Below are 18909 nucleotides of genomic sequence, written 5' to 3' on the forward strand. Positions count from 1 at the left end.
GTGGAGTTCCGAATGATTTGGTCCAGGTCAGCAATGACTGCTAGAGGTAGCTGTGCAAAGCACCTTACAAGTTTGTCTGGCTCTAGCCCAAGTTTCCTCTGGCCCTGCTTCCATACTTGTCACTGGAGCTTCATATTCTAAGCATGGGTTCACCTTGGTAAGGCGGTGTCATGTACCAAAAGTATGTCACTTCTACCAATGTTTTGACCTTTGACATTTGAAAGTTTGTTAGGGCTTGATTTCCTGCACTACAATAATTGATCAACAACAAACATCAGGGTTTAATATCTCTTTAATAAATATCAAAATGTCTTATAGTAAAAGCACACCCTGCTTCTATTCCATCTTTCTGCCAATCAAAAGATTGCAGCATGTTCTGTTTCACAATGTAAGTGAAAGAATCACACATCATTTCAGTAGCTTTCATTGAAATTCCATGATATCCCCTTGACTCGGTTATATCTGTATTCCATCACATTTTGTGGTTCAGCGTGTCCAGTAGTAACACAATTGGTTGCCACTTAATCACCCATCCTGTTACAGTAATGATCTGTAACAATGCCTCACCTTCTGTTCAGACATTTACCTTGACACAGAGCCTGGAGCTATTCGGAAGTGATTTGTTCACCACACATTTTGACTGTGTTTCTAGTAGAGTACTACATCAGTACTCCAACCATTCCTTCATGTAAACACAGTTTGTTGGTGACACTGGACCTCCCTCACAGCACTGGTCAAATACCTGAAGAGGATAGAGTAGATATTGCGTAATAGTACCAGGTATATGCATATTAAATAGGAAGGATTTCCTCTTAAATCTTTATCTGTAAGAGGTATATATCAAAAGGCAATAATTAAAATCCAGTAAAGGATGTAAAACTATTTTACTTTTGAGCATAGACATAATGGATAATAAATGTATTATCTGTATGACTAAAGTTTCCTTTCTAAAAACCATAAAATCTTCACATACAGGACATGATCCACAAGGCATCCTCATGAGTCCAGTGGTAGGTACAAGAGGTTTCATTGCACGGTATAGCTTGGAACTGGCCTCTCCTGAACTGGTGGATGCGGTCACTGATCGCTCTACTTTCCCGTCGTATATAAGGGTGTCCATGATAGTCTCAATATCGTCCACAGACAGCTGAACCTGAATTTAGTAAACTAACCCAATGAGCCAACGGTCCCGTAATCATTCTATTTAAGTGAAGTACATTAACTTGTCAGTAATAAACACTTGTATAAACTGCAGGCAGTTCTACACCAATGTCAACAATACTATTTCAATCCTTTTTACTTATGAAAGTTAACACTATACATCAGTTTGTGTTGGCTTATTAAAGGTTATTATGGTAATGAAACAGTTTATTAATGAACCTGTAAACATACTACCTTTACATATTTGTTGTTGCAAAGTGTTTAAATGAAAATCAACAATCTTTTACTCTGTTAAATAATTTTGGCTTAAAGCAAAATAATACATCAATGGAATTGTGGGGATTCTGAGGTAGAGTAAGTCGTATCATGTTACCTGGTGTTGGGCTCTTTAGGAACTGTAATCATATAAACATGAATACATTTTCTGGTTTTTAGACCTTCCTATGATGTATGAACACCTGTTTGTCCTCTATCGATTGATTTAAAGGCACATCATCATGCATATTGGTAGCATCGAGTCAAACAAAAGTGCATTCACTCTTCTGTACAATCTTTACCTTACTGATTCCCAGTTCTGAAATGTACTTCCACACATCTGATAATGAGGTAAAGGCCGCATTCCTCTGTGCTATGGGATCAACCTGGTTCTCCCTTGCAAGGCTAGCCTGAAACAAAGGTTGATGAAGATACATGATTGCCTGGCACACAGTGCCAAATTAAAAGATAAATCTATTAACTTGTTTTACATTTTTATCTGCGTTTTGCCTATGGCTTGGATATCGATAAAGTATTTACTGTCCGACATCCTCAAGTAATGACTTTAAGTGATGTGAAATGCATCAAAAGGGTAAAGATTTGTAAATGATCTAAATGTGCTGCTACTGTTTAAACAATCTAACCAATTAGCCCATTATTGTATATGCAGAGGGAAAGATTGATGCGATATTTCACTTTATCTGTGACCTTCAAAAATTACCACCTACCTGTTGGTACTAATGTGTAAATGTTTAATATACCATATGCAACTTGAAGCAGCTTGAACACAAGACTAGGACAAATCATAATGATACATTACTATAAGAAAAGGGTGGATCTGAACTGATATAGACCATACCTTTTGCTCCAGATACTTGAAGCATTGCTGATTGAGAACCTCTACAAATTCTGACTCAAAATCTTGGTCACTGTACCATGCTCCTCCAGTCACTGTCCGATCAGGCTCCAAATTGTACAGCATGTAGACCTTTTTCTTGGAGGCCTATCAGACAGGACAATTCATCAAAAGTAACACATTCAGTAAGCATATATCACTAATCAAAAGTAACACATTCAGTAAGCATATATCACTAATCAAAAGTAACACATTCAGTAAGCATATATCACTAATCAAAAGTAACACATTCAGTAAGCATATATCACTAATCAAAAGTAACACATTCAGTAAGCATATATCACTAATCAAAAGTAACACATTCAGTAAGCATGTATCACTAAACTGTCTTTATTGGAGGTTGTCAACTTGTCATGGTGAAACCACATATAACTCTCCCAAGAATTTCTCAAATACTTACTCTTTGATAAAAGTAATCAAACCTTTTAGAAATAAATCCATTTCTCAATCGTTAGCAACAGCTTGTTAGATATACTGAGATTATTAAATTCAATGGTTAATTATAGTCAGTCCCACTTAAAATATCCAGAAAGTTTTCACAATTCTACCCTTGTTGACAAGCGAACATTGGAAAATTCAAATAAATAGCTAAAACAAATTATGCTAACTATATAAAACTTACTTATTATGCGAAACAATGCATACTTACTGCGACAGACTTAACAGCTTTGATTAATTTCTTGCTCTCTAAGTTTTTCAGTATCTTGTTGACTTGAGTTAACAGCAGGTTACACTTGTATCGGATGTCCCTTATCCATATGCCTATGTAGAAACATTTCAGATTATTACTGTTATAGTACCCAACAAATGCTGAAGAGATGGAATTCTTAACTGTGACTACCTGTACTAATGCTGAAGAAAGATTACAGCAATGCCAGGGAAATCTTAGCTGTGACTGTACCTGTACTAATGCTGAAGAGATGGAATTCTTAACTGTGACTACCTGTACTAATGCTGAAGAAAGATTACAGCAATCCCAGAGAATTCTTAGCTGTGACTTTACCCGTACCAATGCTGAAGAGAGATTACAGCAATCCCAGAGAATTCTTAGCTGTGACTTTACCTGTACCATTGCTGAAGAGATATTACAGCAATCCCAGAGAATTCTTAGCTGTGACTTTACCCGTACCAATGCTGAAGAGAGATTACAGCAATCCCAGAGAATTCTTAGCTGTGATCGTACCCGTACCAAAGCTGAAGAGATATTACAGCAATCCCAGAGAATTCTTAGCTGTGACTTTACCCGTACCATTGCTGAAAAGACAGTACAGCAATCCCAGAGAATTCTTAGCTGTGACTTTACCCGTACCATTGCTGAAAAGACAGTACAGCAATCCCAGAGAATTCTTAGCCGTGACTGTACCCGTACCAATGCTGAAGGGATAGTACGGCAATCCCAGGGAATTCTTAGCTGTAACTGTACCCGTACCAATGCTGAAGAGATATTACAGCAATCCCAGGGAAGATATTTTCCATGTGTGTTGACGATGTGATATATTTTCTATTTGTACTAACAATGTGATATATTTTCTATTTGTACTAACAATGTGATATTTTTTCTATGTGTATTGACAGTGTGATATATTTTTCTGTGTAAAATTGCCCAATAATGCTCCAGACTACATTTCATCAAAATCCGTTAAAGTATTCAGGACTAGTATGAATTTAAAGGAAATGTTGATGTAATGCGGACGACAGACGCTGCACCATGGCACAAGCTCACCGGCCCTTCGGACCAGGTGAGCTAAAAATGGATGAACACAGGAAACTGATACACAAACTCCTTTTCAGATTAGTTGTGAGCAGGTCTTGAAGCTTCAAGTTTTAACGGTTTAACCTGCTTGGTTCACCGTTGTCCTACTCTCCAGGGTTCCTGCGTAAGATCGTCGTTGGTCCTACTTCGCCACTAGTGTATAAAAGAACCAAACAACTACTGCGATTTGATGATATTTATTCCCAGACATTGGTTACATGAGACATCAACAGAGAGAAGTGCGAGCATTATGTGGGCACCCGGTGATACATATTCTGCGCCGGCGTAACATGAAGTTAATAGATGGTAGTTGGCACACTCGGTGGCGTGAGGATGTCCGACTGTTGGCCCGGCGTACCTGGCGACAACCCGTGCCCGCCTACCTACACCCCAGCCAGCATCTCACCCGCCACAGTCCACTGGCCACCTCACTACACTGAGTGCTCTTTATAGATCTCGTGTGCTCTCACCTGTTGACCGATCGTCGCGGCTACAGGTGTCTAAGAGTATATATAGCCCCGAGCCCACATAATACGTCGCAATCCTTTACATGTAACAATACATATAGTACGCACTCAATACAAATACAGGTAAATATATACAATACATGTGCAACAAATACACGATCATTACACTACCCCCGCCTCAAAAGCGTTGGTCGTCCCGACCAATATAACAAAAATGATAGTTAACAAATTCAAAAATATGTTCATACAGTTCAAGTACCTTTCTTACTAACTCTTTTCCGTACAGCACACAAATAAACACAAAGTTCTCACTCCCCAGAATCATTCTCAGCTTACAACACACACACATACTCACTCACAAGGCATAGTCAATAACTAATATAGATACGAAAAACATTTATACTTATATATACACAAATACAATTATACACAGAACTATACAAATCAACATGAATGCATAACGCTTAGATATATCCCCCTGCCTTATTGGTGGACGTCCCGTCCAACCAAACAGGAATGAAAACATGTCCATTACCCTAAAGTCTTTTTCCAATTCAAGAATTCCCGCGTCCCGCGATTAGCTCGTCCCGCGTGCTGGCCGGTCCCGCAATTTCACTTTTAATGTCCTGGCATTACTCACACTCCTCCCACTCAATAACGTGGCACGACCGCGTCACCGTTGTTTCCCCATCTGGTCCAGTGGTTGTCCTTATTGTGCTTTCCTCCTGGCGATGCCGCTTGACTCTCATGATGTCACACTGAACAGACACATCGATGGCATCAACGTGTCGCTCCTTCCCTCCGCTCTCCTCATCCTTTGCCTCATCCACCAATTTCTGAGGTTCCGCTGCCCGCTTAACTGGTGTGGAATGCCGCAAAGGTGATACGACATTGGCATTCACAATAAAAGTCCTCATAGATATGTCGGGATCTGCCCCGTTGGACAGTTCCTCTGCTTCCTCAGCATTCCCTGGCACCACAGAAACAGCAGCTGCATTGTTCGCCGTGGCCGTGATCGTGGTAGGTGGCGTAGCCTTCATTGCCTTCACTGCCTTCACTGGTGTGACAGTCGTGGTTGCACTTGTCACTGCCGATGTCGAAGAGGACGAGCGCCGTTTCTTAGGCGGGGTATGGTCGAGGGCCTTGGACGGATGTTGCCGTTCTATATGGCGCCGCAAATCCCCTTTCCTGGACAGGGTCTGTTCACAATACTCACAGGAGACTCTTTTGCTAATGTCCCCTGTGTCTCCCCGGCTCCTGTCCTCCCTAACGGATGGTTCTACCCAGAGTCCTCTCTTTGCTCGTTCACATCCCACGATGTGTTGCTGTAACAATGCCATGCTGTCAAGATACCTCCCACATGCCATGCATCGGAACGAGTCCGCCGTTCGTGAAGAATATCTGGAGTAGGACATTTCTGTAAAATAGACAAAAAGGATGTATTAGACCCCCATCCAAAATTGTCATTTGACTACTACATTTCAAATTCCTCAAATCGGCACTGTAACATTTGTGTTCGCGTCGGTCTGTGATGATCACCGTGTGCCCACATATTATCAATATCTAAACCGCTCTCTTCGCTGTAATCTTCTTGGTGATCTTCTACGATGCTGTCTTCCTCTCTGTTAAAACCGCCGTGCCGTACCTTCTGTGGTTTTATACAGTCACTATGCACCACTTGTTTCCGTCCCCCGGCAACAGGCTGTACCTCGTACGTCACATCTGAGATCACGCTTGTGATGGTATACAGCCCGTGCCAAAACGTAGTTAGCTTGGGGCTTGTGCCGACCTTAACCGTAGGGAAGTATAACTTGACAACGCCTTTTGGTTTGAGTTTTTGACAGTTTGCACGGGTATCGTGATAACGTGATTTCATAACAAGAAGCCCATGGGCCTTAACGGTCACCTGAGATTTGAAATATTTCAGTAAATTTAATTGACACTTTTTCGCCTGACCCATCAGTCTAAGGGATCAGTCAGGGCCAACATTTGCATACCATTAAGCAGTCATCCCATGCTGATAATGTTAACAAATTTAGAATGAATTTCAAAACAAATAAAACAAATTATAGTCAAAAATGTGATTTCCCTATAACTATAGTAAAGTTTATCCCTTCCCATGGGGCAAATGTGAGACCCCAGGGCCAGGAAATTCACAATTATGGTAATGTACCCTAAGACCCTTCTATCTATGAAGAGTATTTAATTCTACCTTATTTGGGTTGTAAGAAGATTTTTAAAATTTCAGTTAATTTGACCCTTTCTGGCCCCGCCTATCAGCCCCTGGAGGTCAGTCAGGGCCAACATGTACATACCATTAAACTGTAATCCCAAGCTGATAATTTGAACCAAATTAGAATGAATTCCAATAGAAATACAACAAAAAAAAGTCAAAAATGTGATTTCCCTATATAAACTATAGAAAAGTTTACCACCTCCCCAGGGGCAAACGTGAGACCCCAGGGTCATGAAATTCACAATTTTGCTAAAGCACCTTCAGACCCTGCTATCTATAAAGAGTATTTGATTCTACCATATCTGAGAGTAGAGAAGAAGATTTTTGAAATTTCAGTCAATTTGACTCTTTTTGGCCCCGCCCATCAGCCCCTGGGGGTCAACCAGGGCCAACATGTGCATACCATCAAACTGTCATCCCATGCTGATAATTTAAACCAAGTTAGAATGAATTCCAACAGAAATCCAACAAATAATAGTCAAAAATGTGATTTCCCTATATAAACTATAGTAAAGTTTACCCCCTCCCCAGGGGCAAATGTGAGACCCCAGGGTCAAGAAATTCACAATTTTGGTAAAGCACCTTAAGACCCTTCCATCTACGAAGAGTGTTTGATTCCACCTTATCTGAGAGTAGAGAAAAAGATTTTTTAAATTTTAGTCAATTTGACCCTTTTTGACCCCGCCTTTCAGGCCCCTGGGGGATGGGGACCATATAATTCACAATTTTAGTTGACCTTTAGCCATAGAAACTCCCTGCCAAATTTCAATGAATTTGGTTCTGTGGTTTTGGAGAAGAAGTTGAAAATTTAAATTGTTTACGGATGGACGACGCACGACGACGGACAAAAGGCGATTAGAATAGGTCACTTGAGTCTCAGGTGACCTAAAAACCCTGACATACTTATACGCCTACTCCATGGCTGTTTGCGTGTCCTCCACCCATTGACTTGTACTTCTCCATTCCTCATCAGGTGTTCTTCCCACCATTATATCTATCGGCATTGATAGCTCTCGACCCAGCATGAGGAAGTTCGGTGTATAGTTTGTTGTTTCATGCAGAGACAACCTGTACTCCATAAGAAGGTATGGTATATGGTGGTTCCAGTCAGTCTGGTTATTGCTCACGAATGATCTGAGCATCTCCTTCAGTGTTCGATTGAAGCGCTCAACCATGCCATCACTTTGAGGGGGATATGATGTAGTTCTCGTCTTCTGTATTGCGAGCATCCTACACATTTCAGTAAACAAAACGCTCTCAAACTGTCGTCCTTGGTCTGAATGAAGGGATGACGGCGTTCCGAATCTTGTTACTATTTCTTCTTTCAAGATGGTAGCGATCGTAGAAGTTTCCTGATTCGGCATCGCGAACACCTCTGTCCACTTAGTGAAGTAGTCAGATACCACTAAAATGTACTGATTTCCACTTTCAGTTCTCGGTAGCGGTCCTGTTGTGTCAATGGCGATTCGCTCCATTGGCATTCTGCTCTGCAGAACTTGCATTGGAGCACTTCTCGCATCCAATGATCCATTGGGGCACATCTTTCTGCAGACCATGCTAATAGTAGTGTTGACGTACTTTCTTTAAGCATTTCCTAATGCCCAGATGTCCCCCAGTGCGGCTGTCGTGTGTTTGAGTCAATACCATGACTCACATTTTCCTAGGCACCAGAACTTGCCATGACGCTTTCCTCTCCGTTGTATCGTTCCATTTCCTGACAATGACTCCATCCCGAAACTGGAACCGCTCAAATTGTGCCCAGAGAGATTTTAGCTCACATCCGCTAAAATACACCTCTTTGCAATCAGGATGCTTGCCCTATCAGATCCACTCGCCCAGAAGTTCTTTAATAAGCAACTGTGAATCCACCTCCGTGTTTACGACACGAACATGGCTCCATCCAGTTTTGCCGGAAGTCTTTTCGACACAGTGATCACAGAGAACTCTACTCAATCCATCTGCGCTTCCGTGATCTTTCCTTGGCCGATGCTGAATTTCAAATTCATACGTTGACAATGTCTCACTCCAACATGCGGTTTGACCTTCGGGGCCTTTCTTCTGCATCAGCCATCGCAGTGCGGTCTGTCCGGATAAGGAAGCTTTTCCCTGTAAGATAGTGCCGGAAATAATGTACAAAGTACAAGACAGCTAGAAGCTCCTTCTTGGTCACACAAGAACGCTTTTCGAATTTCAAAAGCGTTCTATTTCCATAACATATTGGCCGTTCTTTGCCGTCCTGTACTTGTGAAACCACAGCGCCGATGCTCATGTCGCATGCGTCAGTATCCAAAATGAATGGTAGGTCAAAATTTGGATGTGCCAATATCGGTGCCGATGTAAGCTTTGTCTTCAGTTGATCGAATGCTGTCTGGTAATGTGGTGTCCATACAAATGGCTGTTCTTTGCAGTAAGAGGTTGTGCTATCCGCAAGAAATTTTGTATAAATTTTCGGTAATACCCACACAACCCCAAAAATGACCTGACTTGGGCGACTTTTTGAGGTATCAGCCATTCTTGTACTGCTTTTGTCTTCTCAGGATCAGTGGCAACTCCATCTTCAGAGATAATGTGTCCCAAGAATGATACTTCTTTAGCGAAAAGGGTACACTTTCGGGGTTTCAGCTTCAGACCCACTTCGCTAACTAGTGTTGGGTAATCGGTTGAACACGGCAACCGATGATCGGTTGTAATCGGATGATCTCGGTAACCGATTATACAATTATAATCGGTTGTTATTTATCAGTCTGTTTGAAATTAAAAATGCAAACAAAATTGAGCCAGAGGCAACTGGCACTTACTTATTCATTTGCTATTTATATCTATGGGACAAAGAATGTATAATGCCATTAAAACATCCTATTGAAATTAAAAATTAACAAACGAGTGATTATAAAACTTGACAAGAAAATACACACATGATTGCAGCTTGTAAGTTAACACTTATTATCATTTAATGTTTTGTTTTGTTTAGATGTAACATACTGCGTGTATTTACATTTAAATAAATATGTTTCAGTAATATCATGGTTCCCCGAGTTACGAGTATCAACTAGACAACTACATTGCCTCAATGATTTTTCAATACTGAAGGGCTTAAAGATTAGAGCCAAAGAGGCCCAACTCATGTGAATAAAGAATATTGAATAGTAACTGAATAGTGTCTTAAACAATATAATTAGTTAACAATTAGAATAAAAATTCTGATGGCATTATATGTATATAAACATAGGGACCCGATTGATCGATTATACAAAACATGATCGATGATTGTAATCGGTAGACAATAATCAACCGTTAATCGATCATTCCCGATCATCGACACATCACTACCGCTAACCGCCCAAAAACACTGTCTAGGTTCTTGAAAGTACGGAAAGTACTCCTCGAAAGTACGGCCATGGACGATAATGTCATCGAGGTAGATTAAGCATACTCCCATTGGAGTCCAGATAGCACGGTCTCCATTAGACGCTCAAATGTTGCCGGCGCGTTGCAAAGACCAAAGGGTAAAACATTGAACTGGAACAGACCTTTTCGTGTAACAAACGCCGTCTTGGATTTATCAGCCGGATCCATTGCAATCTGCCAGTAACCAGAGGAAAGGTCTAATGTTGAAAACCATTTTGCCCCGCCAAGTTTGTCCAAAGAATCGTTAATATGTGGCAATGGATACGCATCCTTGATGGTGGCGTTATTCAATTGCCGGTAGTCAATGCAGAAGCATAGACTACCATCCTTCTTGCGTACTAGGACGATTCCCGATGCCCATGGACTGGATGATGGTTCAATTATCCCCCTTTTCAGCATTTTTCCACGTGCTTGTCAGCTTCCTGAAGCGAATGATGAGGCAATCATCGTGGCGGCTGTTTAATCGGCGTCTTGTCTCCAGTGTCGCATGAGTTACTTGTCGTAATAGCATGTCTTACCACATCAGTAACAAGCTCAAATTGACCAATCGCCGTACCTTTGTACAACACCTGTGCCTCGTCCGCTGGATTCAGTAATCTGACTACAATAGCATTCCCAGTTTTTCCCTTCCTTGAGAGAGGTTCTACCAATCCAAATCCGTGACCAGCTTCTTCGCCGAGATGCTGCAGCAATGACTACCTCACTGCGCGGAGGAATTGTGATTGTCTCCCTAACATGAACTCGAGAACATCCAAACCGCCCTGTCAACCGACAGGCTATTACCTCGTCTCCCATGGTAAGTTCTTTCTTATTCAAGTCTATGTGACAGTTTTGTTGGTACAAAAAGTCAAGCCCTAAAATGCCACCAGTCGTAATATCAGAGACAATAGCCCTGACTGTAAAGTTCTCCTGCCCATGGACAACATAAACTCCGCCTTGCCAAGTGAGCGAATGATCTCGCCATTAGCAGCTATGACGTCCTTCTTAATAAGCTCTAGGTTAGGTCGCTTCGCCGGCGAAATGCTATGAAATAAACCGATTGACAATAACGTTACTGTTGCACCAGTGTCAACAAGCAACTCCGCATGAGCCCCGTTTAGTGTTGTCGAGATATAAACGCCAGCCTCGACTAGTTCATATCCTGTCCCCATATTCGAATATGCCGGGCTGTTTTCTGGAGAGTTGCGTCGGAAATGTCCTTCCTTGCCACATTTAAAGCATTTATCGTCCCTTGGTCGGCTCCTTCTAGTTCTTGATTCCTGGAGTTTGTCTATCTCCGATTTCATGTCGGCCATCATTTTCTGCAAATCTTTGAGTGCGTTGACGTATCGTCCCCAATTGGCAATTCACTTACTGCATCCGCAGTTCTGGCATAACCTCTGAAATCGGACCAGAACCTTTCCGCTTTCTCGAACGCCTCCAATTCTACAGCTGTTCTCACCGCGTCATTAAGAGTACTAGGTCGACTTTGTTGTACGCGTAGGCGTATATCCGAACAAGTCAGCACATCTATGAAAGAATCTTTCGCAAGAACCTCCCATAACTCTGGTGTAGCGCCTGGATATATGCCAGTTGTGTTAATCTTAAAATTCCCTGCCCTCTTTAACTGCGAGCGATACAATTCCGTCTGGTTAGCTGGGGAAAATCGTTGCTGCAGCGCGGCTGCCAATATACCGAAATCAGCCTTCTCATGAGCCGGAAGATTACTTAATACGCCTTGCGCCAACCCCCTTAAATTTACTGCGAGATGCATACCCTTCTCACTGTAGGACCAATTGTTTAAAGAAGCGCACATTTCAAAATGTGTCCTGTAATCAATCCAGGATGTTAAACCGTCATATGTTGCTGGCTTAACTTTCGTGCTTGATTGGGCTTGTTGCTTCAATGGCAAGATTTGTCTTGTATCCACATCAGGGATGACGTTCCTTATTACGCTACTGTCGATTCATTCCTAACGCCATTGTAGTATCCGTTTCATCACCGGGCGTACTAGTCAACCATTTTTCTTCAATGAAATTGTCTCCTTGTCGCCCTGTTTGGCCTCTCCTTTGCTCAGTCATCAACCGAGAATCTATTAGTGAAATCTTTCGGCGTTGTCTAACACCTGCTGACACCACCTCAAGTCTTGGTGCTAAATCCTCCAATACACCTCCTGTGTACATTGCCTCCAGTGTCTGATATTCCAATTTCCTCTCTAGTTTACATTTACGATACCCTGGCTGTGTCTTTGGCCTTGCTCCACCATAAGGATCAAACTCCTTTGGTTGTTGACTCATAGGTGTCGGTAGTGCCGGAGACGCCCGATGCGCCGGCAATCCCTGCAATGATGTAGACGCCTGGTGTGATGGACACAGTAGTCGTGCGGCGATAGTTATAACGCCGGTGATGCCTCTTGCTCCAGCGCCGGATTGCTTCTGTCCGTCATATTCATATGGTCAATCTCCACCTGCAGCTTTTCTATTGTTATATACAATTCTTCCAGTTTTGACGCCATGTTTACACAGTATACTGCTGCCATCAATTTTGTAACGGTTTAACCTGCTTGGTTCACCGTTGTCCTACTCTCCAAGGTTCCTGTGTAAGATCGTCGTTGGTGCTACTTCGCCGCTAGTGTATAAAACAACCAAACAACTATTGTGATTTGATGATATTTATTCCCAGACATTGGTTGCATGAGACATCAACAGAGAGAAGTGCGAGCATTATGCTACAATTTTCTACCTTACGGGGACTTTGTCTCCACCTCCCATATCAAATGGGGAAAAAATTAAGTTGATACAGTTAGTGTTACTAGACCAGGTTTTGTACACTTTTAACTATGCATTGTGAGACCTCTGTATCCCCTAGACAACTCATCTTTAAAGAATACCGATTAGAGATTACACATTTATTCACTTTAACGTTTATAGATTACCTTTGTTGCTAGCATCCTTTATTATCTGATAGACTAACTTCTCTTGGTTGTCCCCTCCTTTTGCTTGGCTGAAATAAAAAGGCTGAAAATTAATACCTGTTTTGGAAACATGTTAATCTCGACTAAAATCAGGGTCCAACAAGTAGACTTCAAAACATTATGTTCTGAAAGGAAATGTGGCCCAGCAGGTAACACTGATCTCATTCCTGGGTAAATATTCTCTATGCAAAAAACGTCCTTTTAAAATATTTTATGAGCAAATATAACTTACTGAGAAGCTGTTTATGATAACATACAAAGTATTTAAATACCAACACTTTTAAGTTTGTGTAATATATTTTATAATATCTTAGCTGAACAGATAAAAAATGTCCTTTTAGCAATAGCAACAATCGGTCTATTAGGCATCCATCCTCTATAGAACCTAGTACAGTACCAAGCTACATCTCCAGACTTTCATTATCTGAACTACTGTAGTGTCCCCCACATAATTAACTTACCAGCTTTTATGCAAACATCAGTATAACCAAATAAACTGATTCACTGATTGGTTTGGTTATGGTGTGTTTAATGCATATGGATTGCAATATGCATATCATAAATGATTATCAACTGTACATTAATTATATGAATCCTCCTTCCACTTTAAGGTTACAATCTCTCTTGTAAAACAATGTAGCCTAGTGCCAGTATCATAATTGGTCCAGTAACTTACTAGTACAGAATCTCACCACATAAGACTATATTTCCTTTTTAAAACACTGGGACAGAGGAATATTCAGCCTTAATGAAAGGAGTTAAAAAACCTACTAAGATGCCACAAACACCACATGTAATTAAATTCTCAAATGGTTTATTACCTGGCAGCATCTGGATCTTTCAATTTATACACCAGGTTAGATCCTCGCTTCAGCAGGTCAACTTTTCCCTGCACACAAAGATAAAGCATTGATACCATTTCAGTCCCAGATGTACATTCTATATGTGTTATATAACAGGTTATTTGAAATCAATTTTCCCACGTATGGCTACATTAGAAACACTCACAATCACAGTAAAAGGAATATTACTGCAGTAAGAAAAAACAAATTAGAAAATTGGTGCATATGCATAATGTTGGTGTTTGAAAACTACATCAGTGAATACAAAATGTATTTCAAAATGTTCAGATGAAAATTTTAAGAAGAATTGTCCATACATGATTCATAATTGCCATCAAAATTAGCGGATCCAGCAAAATATGTCAAGGTGCAGAAATGTTTGGGATGACTACATTCACAGATTTTCACTAAGTTTTGATGAAAACTATAGGAGTTGTCCAGACAAAAATCTTACCACAGACATATGGACAGACTGACAGAGAACCTGAATCCAACATACTCACTTACTTTGTTGCGGGCGGTATAAATATCGGGTATAAGAAGTAACAAATGGTCACAGTTTAAAGAGAGCACTCCCATATGACTACCATAACCAATGACAATTTTATATCACACATACCGTTGACAGAAGTCTATTGATGGCAGTGACTCGTTGCTTGGCATTACACTGTGGGAACTCCTGTTGTATAATTGCATCTGTTATCCCATCTGTATATGTCTGACAAAGCTCAATGAATCTAGATAATGAAGAAGACAAATCTAAACATTAATGGTTATATGCAGCTTCTTTTTGGAAATCAAAATTGGCGAAGATATGAAATAATTATATATTACAAAATAAGAATAGTTTGTTATTGATGAGGCCCAATATCAGGTATCTGGACCTCTTGGTTATTAAGTTGTTTACATATGTTGAAAAGTTGATATCGAACAGGTGCAGGTGCACCAGGGCTTTAAAAACTCCACCAGTGTAGACAATGATGGGCATGCATATTCACTGGCAAGTTACTTGTTGATGTGGCAAATGGTAGCATAAAAAAAAAACCTGGCAAACTAAAGTGTGGCCGACGCTGTCGCTGATGAAGACACCACTGATAAAGTGATCCCTTAATAACAACCTTGGTTCAGAGGTGTCACAAATCTTTTAGCAAATCTAGCAGTACAGATGATTTGTTTTAATAGGCACCGACTTTAATTAAAACTTTGATCTGATTTGATACAGGGCTGATACAGTCTTCATGAGTAACCAGGGGCCTGTTTGTTCATGCAGACAAACTGGTTTGCAAATTTTAAGTAGTAACATTTCCAGGTTGGGGAAACCACAAACTTGCCTAGCCTATTAGATGATAATTGAGGTATAGCTATATAAACTTTAGGGAAATGTTCATCCAAGTCATATTTATTTAGTCATGAAACAACATAAAAATGCAAAAATAACATTTATTTGCAGTTAAGAAAGTACTACTCAAACAATGTTAGAGGATAACATGGCGAGAAACTTATGACAGGTGCTGTGTAACCTCTGACTTCCCAAGGCGGAGTTACCCTGCGCAGAATGTCAAATTTTCAAAGTCAGGATTTTGATCATGTCAAGCAGCTGATTTACATGTAAGTGTTTAACAGTGTCATGTTTTTACCTCTTGTTCATGAATCCATCATTAAAACCACAAAAATAGCACTCAAAGACACACAATCACAATTATTTACATTTCCAAGCTTCATTCCGGTAACAATTCAGATTGAAAATGGCAGCCTGGTAAATACAACAAGAGGCCCATGGGGCCTGTATCGCTCACCTGGTTGGATTAGACCAAATGTCAAATAATGTTCATGTTCAATTCGTTTTATTTGTCAATCTCAAACAATGCTATATATGGTTATGGTATTGGAATCCCAACTGCTTTAAAGAAATAACGAAGTCCAGACTCTCTAAGGGTCTGAAAGACCTAAAGAATTGTTTTTAGAACATCCATTCATAACTTTATGACTAGTAGTGATTTAAAGGAATTATATCTCTATTTCCCCTATGGGGCCCCGCCCCTTTGGCCCCTCGGGGGTCAGAGTCACCATTTATGCAAAATCTGTTCCCTTTCCGGATCCCCCAATGAAGTTTCTGACCAAATTGGGTTCAAATCCATTCATAACTTTATGACAAGTAGTTATTTAAAGGAATTTCCCCTATGGGGCCCCGCCCCTTTGGCCCCTCTGGGGTCAGAGTCACCATTTATGCAAAATCTGTTCCCCTTCCACCAATGATGTTTCTGACCAAATTGGGTTCAAATCCATTCATAACTTTATGACTAGTAGCAATTTAAAGGAATTGCCTCTATTTCCCTTATGGTGCCCCGCCCCTTTGGCCCCTTGGGGGTCAGTCACCATTTATGCAAAATCTGTTCCCCTTCCCCAAAGGATGTTTCTGACCAAATTGGGTTCAAATCCATTCATAACTTTATGACTAGTAGCGATTTAAAGGAATTGCCTCCATTTCCCCTATTGGGCCCCGCCCCTTTGGCCCCTTGGGGATCAGAGTCACCATTTATGCAAAATCTGATTCCCTTCCGCCAAGGATGTTTCTGACCAAATTTGGTCAAAATCCAATTATAACTTTTTGACTAGTAGCGATTTGAAGCAAATGTTGACGGACGGACGACGGACGCCGCACCATGGCATAAGCTCACCGGACCTTAGGTCCAGGTGAGCTAAAAATGAAATATAAAGCAAAAAGAAACGAAAAGCTATTTGCTTTGCACTTTATATTTGTTCTGCTTGGTACACACATTCCGTATTTTAACAATTTTAACCAATGCCGTCATGTTCGAAATAGGTTATATGACTGTCAAGAATTGTGGGTATAGGCTTAGCCTAATTATTTGCAAACAGATGAGACAACAACATAAATTACATTAACATATGTATTCACTTGAACATATTTACAAAATCATAGGAAAACAATATTTACACCATACAAAACACCCTTACACACTCCCACTCATTCTCTACAATTAATTAATAATGTGCAACACAAAACAAAACCCGTCTCTGAAACCCATTGTCTCTCCAGACCCCAAATATATATAGTTCATCACTGTGGTTGGTTCCCAAAGTTCTCTTCACTCCGATGTTGTTTAACTATTTCATAATCGGTATATATATGTATACCCTCCGTAGGCACTGTACTAGTCCAGCACAAATATCTCCTTTCTGGTTTCACATAAATAGACCAGGGATTCTGCTGCTCCCACTATGGTCTGGCACATATACCTTTCTATGGCTAATGGCTCCCTGTCCCAAGGTCACCTACAAGGTTACAGAGTCAATGTTCTAAGTTCATGGGTTTATAGCACTTGCACATTTGTATTATATTTGTATTTTACTTACAATGACATTTAATAATTCTCTTTCTCACTATCTCCTATTACTTTTCTCTCTATTTCCTATTTCTTTACATTCTGTTAGGAAATTATTCTACAACAATGACCTATAATATTACACCCTATATTTTGCATGCTAAACATTTTTACCAACCTTACATTAATGACATAAATATGTACTTACTGTTGGCGTCTCTCTTTAGCATTTCTGAGCACACAGCTCACTCTCCTGTTTCATTCCAGGACTCCCACACTCCATTGAGGTGGACATAGCACACAGCTTCTCCAAGTAGCAAAGTTTTGCCCAAACTAGCACACAGCTTACATGTAGTGGCTTCAACTATCTCTAACTTGGATAATAACTTTGGGCACACAGCCCTGGTAACATTTCATTACCAAGCACACAGCTTAGGCATTTCTCCCCTGGCACACAGCCTCTGACATCCGTGAACCTTCCAGGTCCAGGTCTGGGGTTGAAATGGCCGCACACACAGGTAGCACTTACCTGTGTTGCATGATTTGGTTACGCCTCAGTGACCCTGACTCAGCACTTTCTATTCAGTGAACTCAGGTACCCTCTACAGTACAGGTGTATTCCCTGATCACTGTATAGGACACTATACCTTACCACTCCATAGTACTGGATAACTGGCAAATATTTTGCAGAGTACAACATAACTTTTTGACAATGACGTGGTGGAATGGTGTAGCAAAGTGTTTTGTGTCAACGCAATATTAATTTGGTGTGAATTAGTGATTGAACTGTTTCAATTGGATATATAATACCTAACCTGTAAGTACACACCATTGTCATCAAGTTTAGACTTAGGAATACCAATATTATTGTCTGTTCCTTTCCGCCCTAAAACCTTTTGGTAAAATAATATTTTCCTTGTCGTAAATTAATGCAACTTTAAATAATGTACTGCAAATTTACTGTTTAAGCGATTATGGCAATTTTTAGTAACAAATCCATACGGCAACTGCCAGTGAACTGGGGTAATTCATTATGCACACGCAAGTTGGTGGTTTTCCCCAACTTGATTTTAGGCATAAATCTGCAGGCATTCGGGCATTCGCAATCTTCTTCTAGGCGCGTTCAAAGGAAAAATAAAATCACTTGGTCCGTAATTATACCATAAACATATAACTCTGGTCCGACCTGTGCAATCTTTTGTCCAGCATTATAGCATATTTTCAGTTTTATCAATTGACCAAACTCTTTGAGATGAGATGACATCTGATTTACACTTATAGCTACCTTGTTTCCAAATCAATAGCTTCGTCTGGTTCTTCTTTAATGGATACAGACGTTGCCATTTTAAATTGACGATTTAATGCGTGCCTAGGCGCTATTTCATCTTTTTTTCGTTTCTTGCTTTCATTTTTAACCGGAAGTTGCATGTGCCACTTGGCTCCGCAGAAATAGTATATTTTAATTAAATAACATATCTTTTGTTTTAATGAAATTACGATTTGATTATTTATGACAGTGAAGATGTTTTAGATTGTCAAACGATTATTTAGTTGAGAACGTCATTGTTTTT

At 40.4% G+C, this 18909-nt stretch overlaps 1 protein-coding gene and 1 long non-coding RNA gene across 4 annotated transcripts; both read right to left on the reverse strand.

Annotated features, from left to right (window-relative positions):
* Positions 1 to 275: 275 nt before the first annotated feature.
* LOC117324069 (DNA-directed RNA polymerase III subunit RPC6-like) lies at positions 276 to 18763 on the reverse strand. 3 transcript variants are annotated; one of them, XM_033879698.1, is made up of 9 exons: positions 18624 to 18763; positions 14611 to 14728; positions 13971 to 14038; positions 13111 to 13178; positions 2982 to 3094; positions 2276 to 2419; positions 1719 to 1826; positions 974 to 1153; positions 276 to 742 (listed from the first exon to the last, which is right to left on the reverse strand). In XM_033879698.1, exons 1-9 carry the CDS (start codon positions 18680 to 18682, stop codon positions 665 to 667), a joined length of 936 nt encoding a protein of 311 aa, XP_033735589.1. In that variant the 5' UTR covers positions 18683 to 18763; the 3' UTR covers positions 276 to 664. The 3 variants fall into 3 exon arrangements, with proteins under 3 accessions (XP_033735589.1, XP_033735588.1, XP_033735587.1); XM_033879697.1 differs by lacking the exons at positions 13111 to 13178; positions 13971 to 14038; positions 14611 to 14728; positions 18624 to 18763 and adding exons at positions 3276 to 3395; positions 3516 to 5179 and having other exon boundaries at positions 2982 to 3233; XM_033879696.1 differs by lacking the exons at positions 13111 to 13178; positions 13971 to 14038; positions 14611 to 14728; positions 18624 to 18763 and adding an exon at positions 3276 to 5179 and having other exon boundaries at positions 2982 to 3233.
* On the reverse strand, positions 16890 to 18032 carry LOC117324070. The gene is made up of 2 exons (XR_004531886.1): positions 17547 to 18032; positions 16890 to 17288 (listed from the first exon to the last, which is right to left on the reverse strand). It is a non-coding gene; the product is annotated as an uncharacterized LOC117324070 (long non-coding RNA).
* Positions 18764 to 18909: the final 146 nt, after the last annotated feature.

Source organism: Pecten maximus, chromosome 3 (assembly GCF_902652985.1).
Source record: "Pecten maximus chromosome 3, xPecMax1.1, whole genome shotgun sequence".
Taxonomy (NCBI): Eukaryota; Metazoa; Mollusca; class Bivalvia; order Pectinida; family Pectinidae; genus Pecten; species Pecten maximus.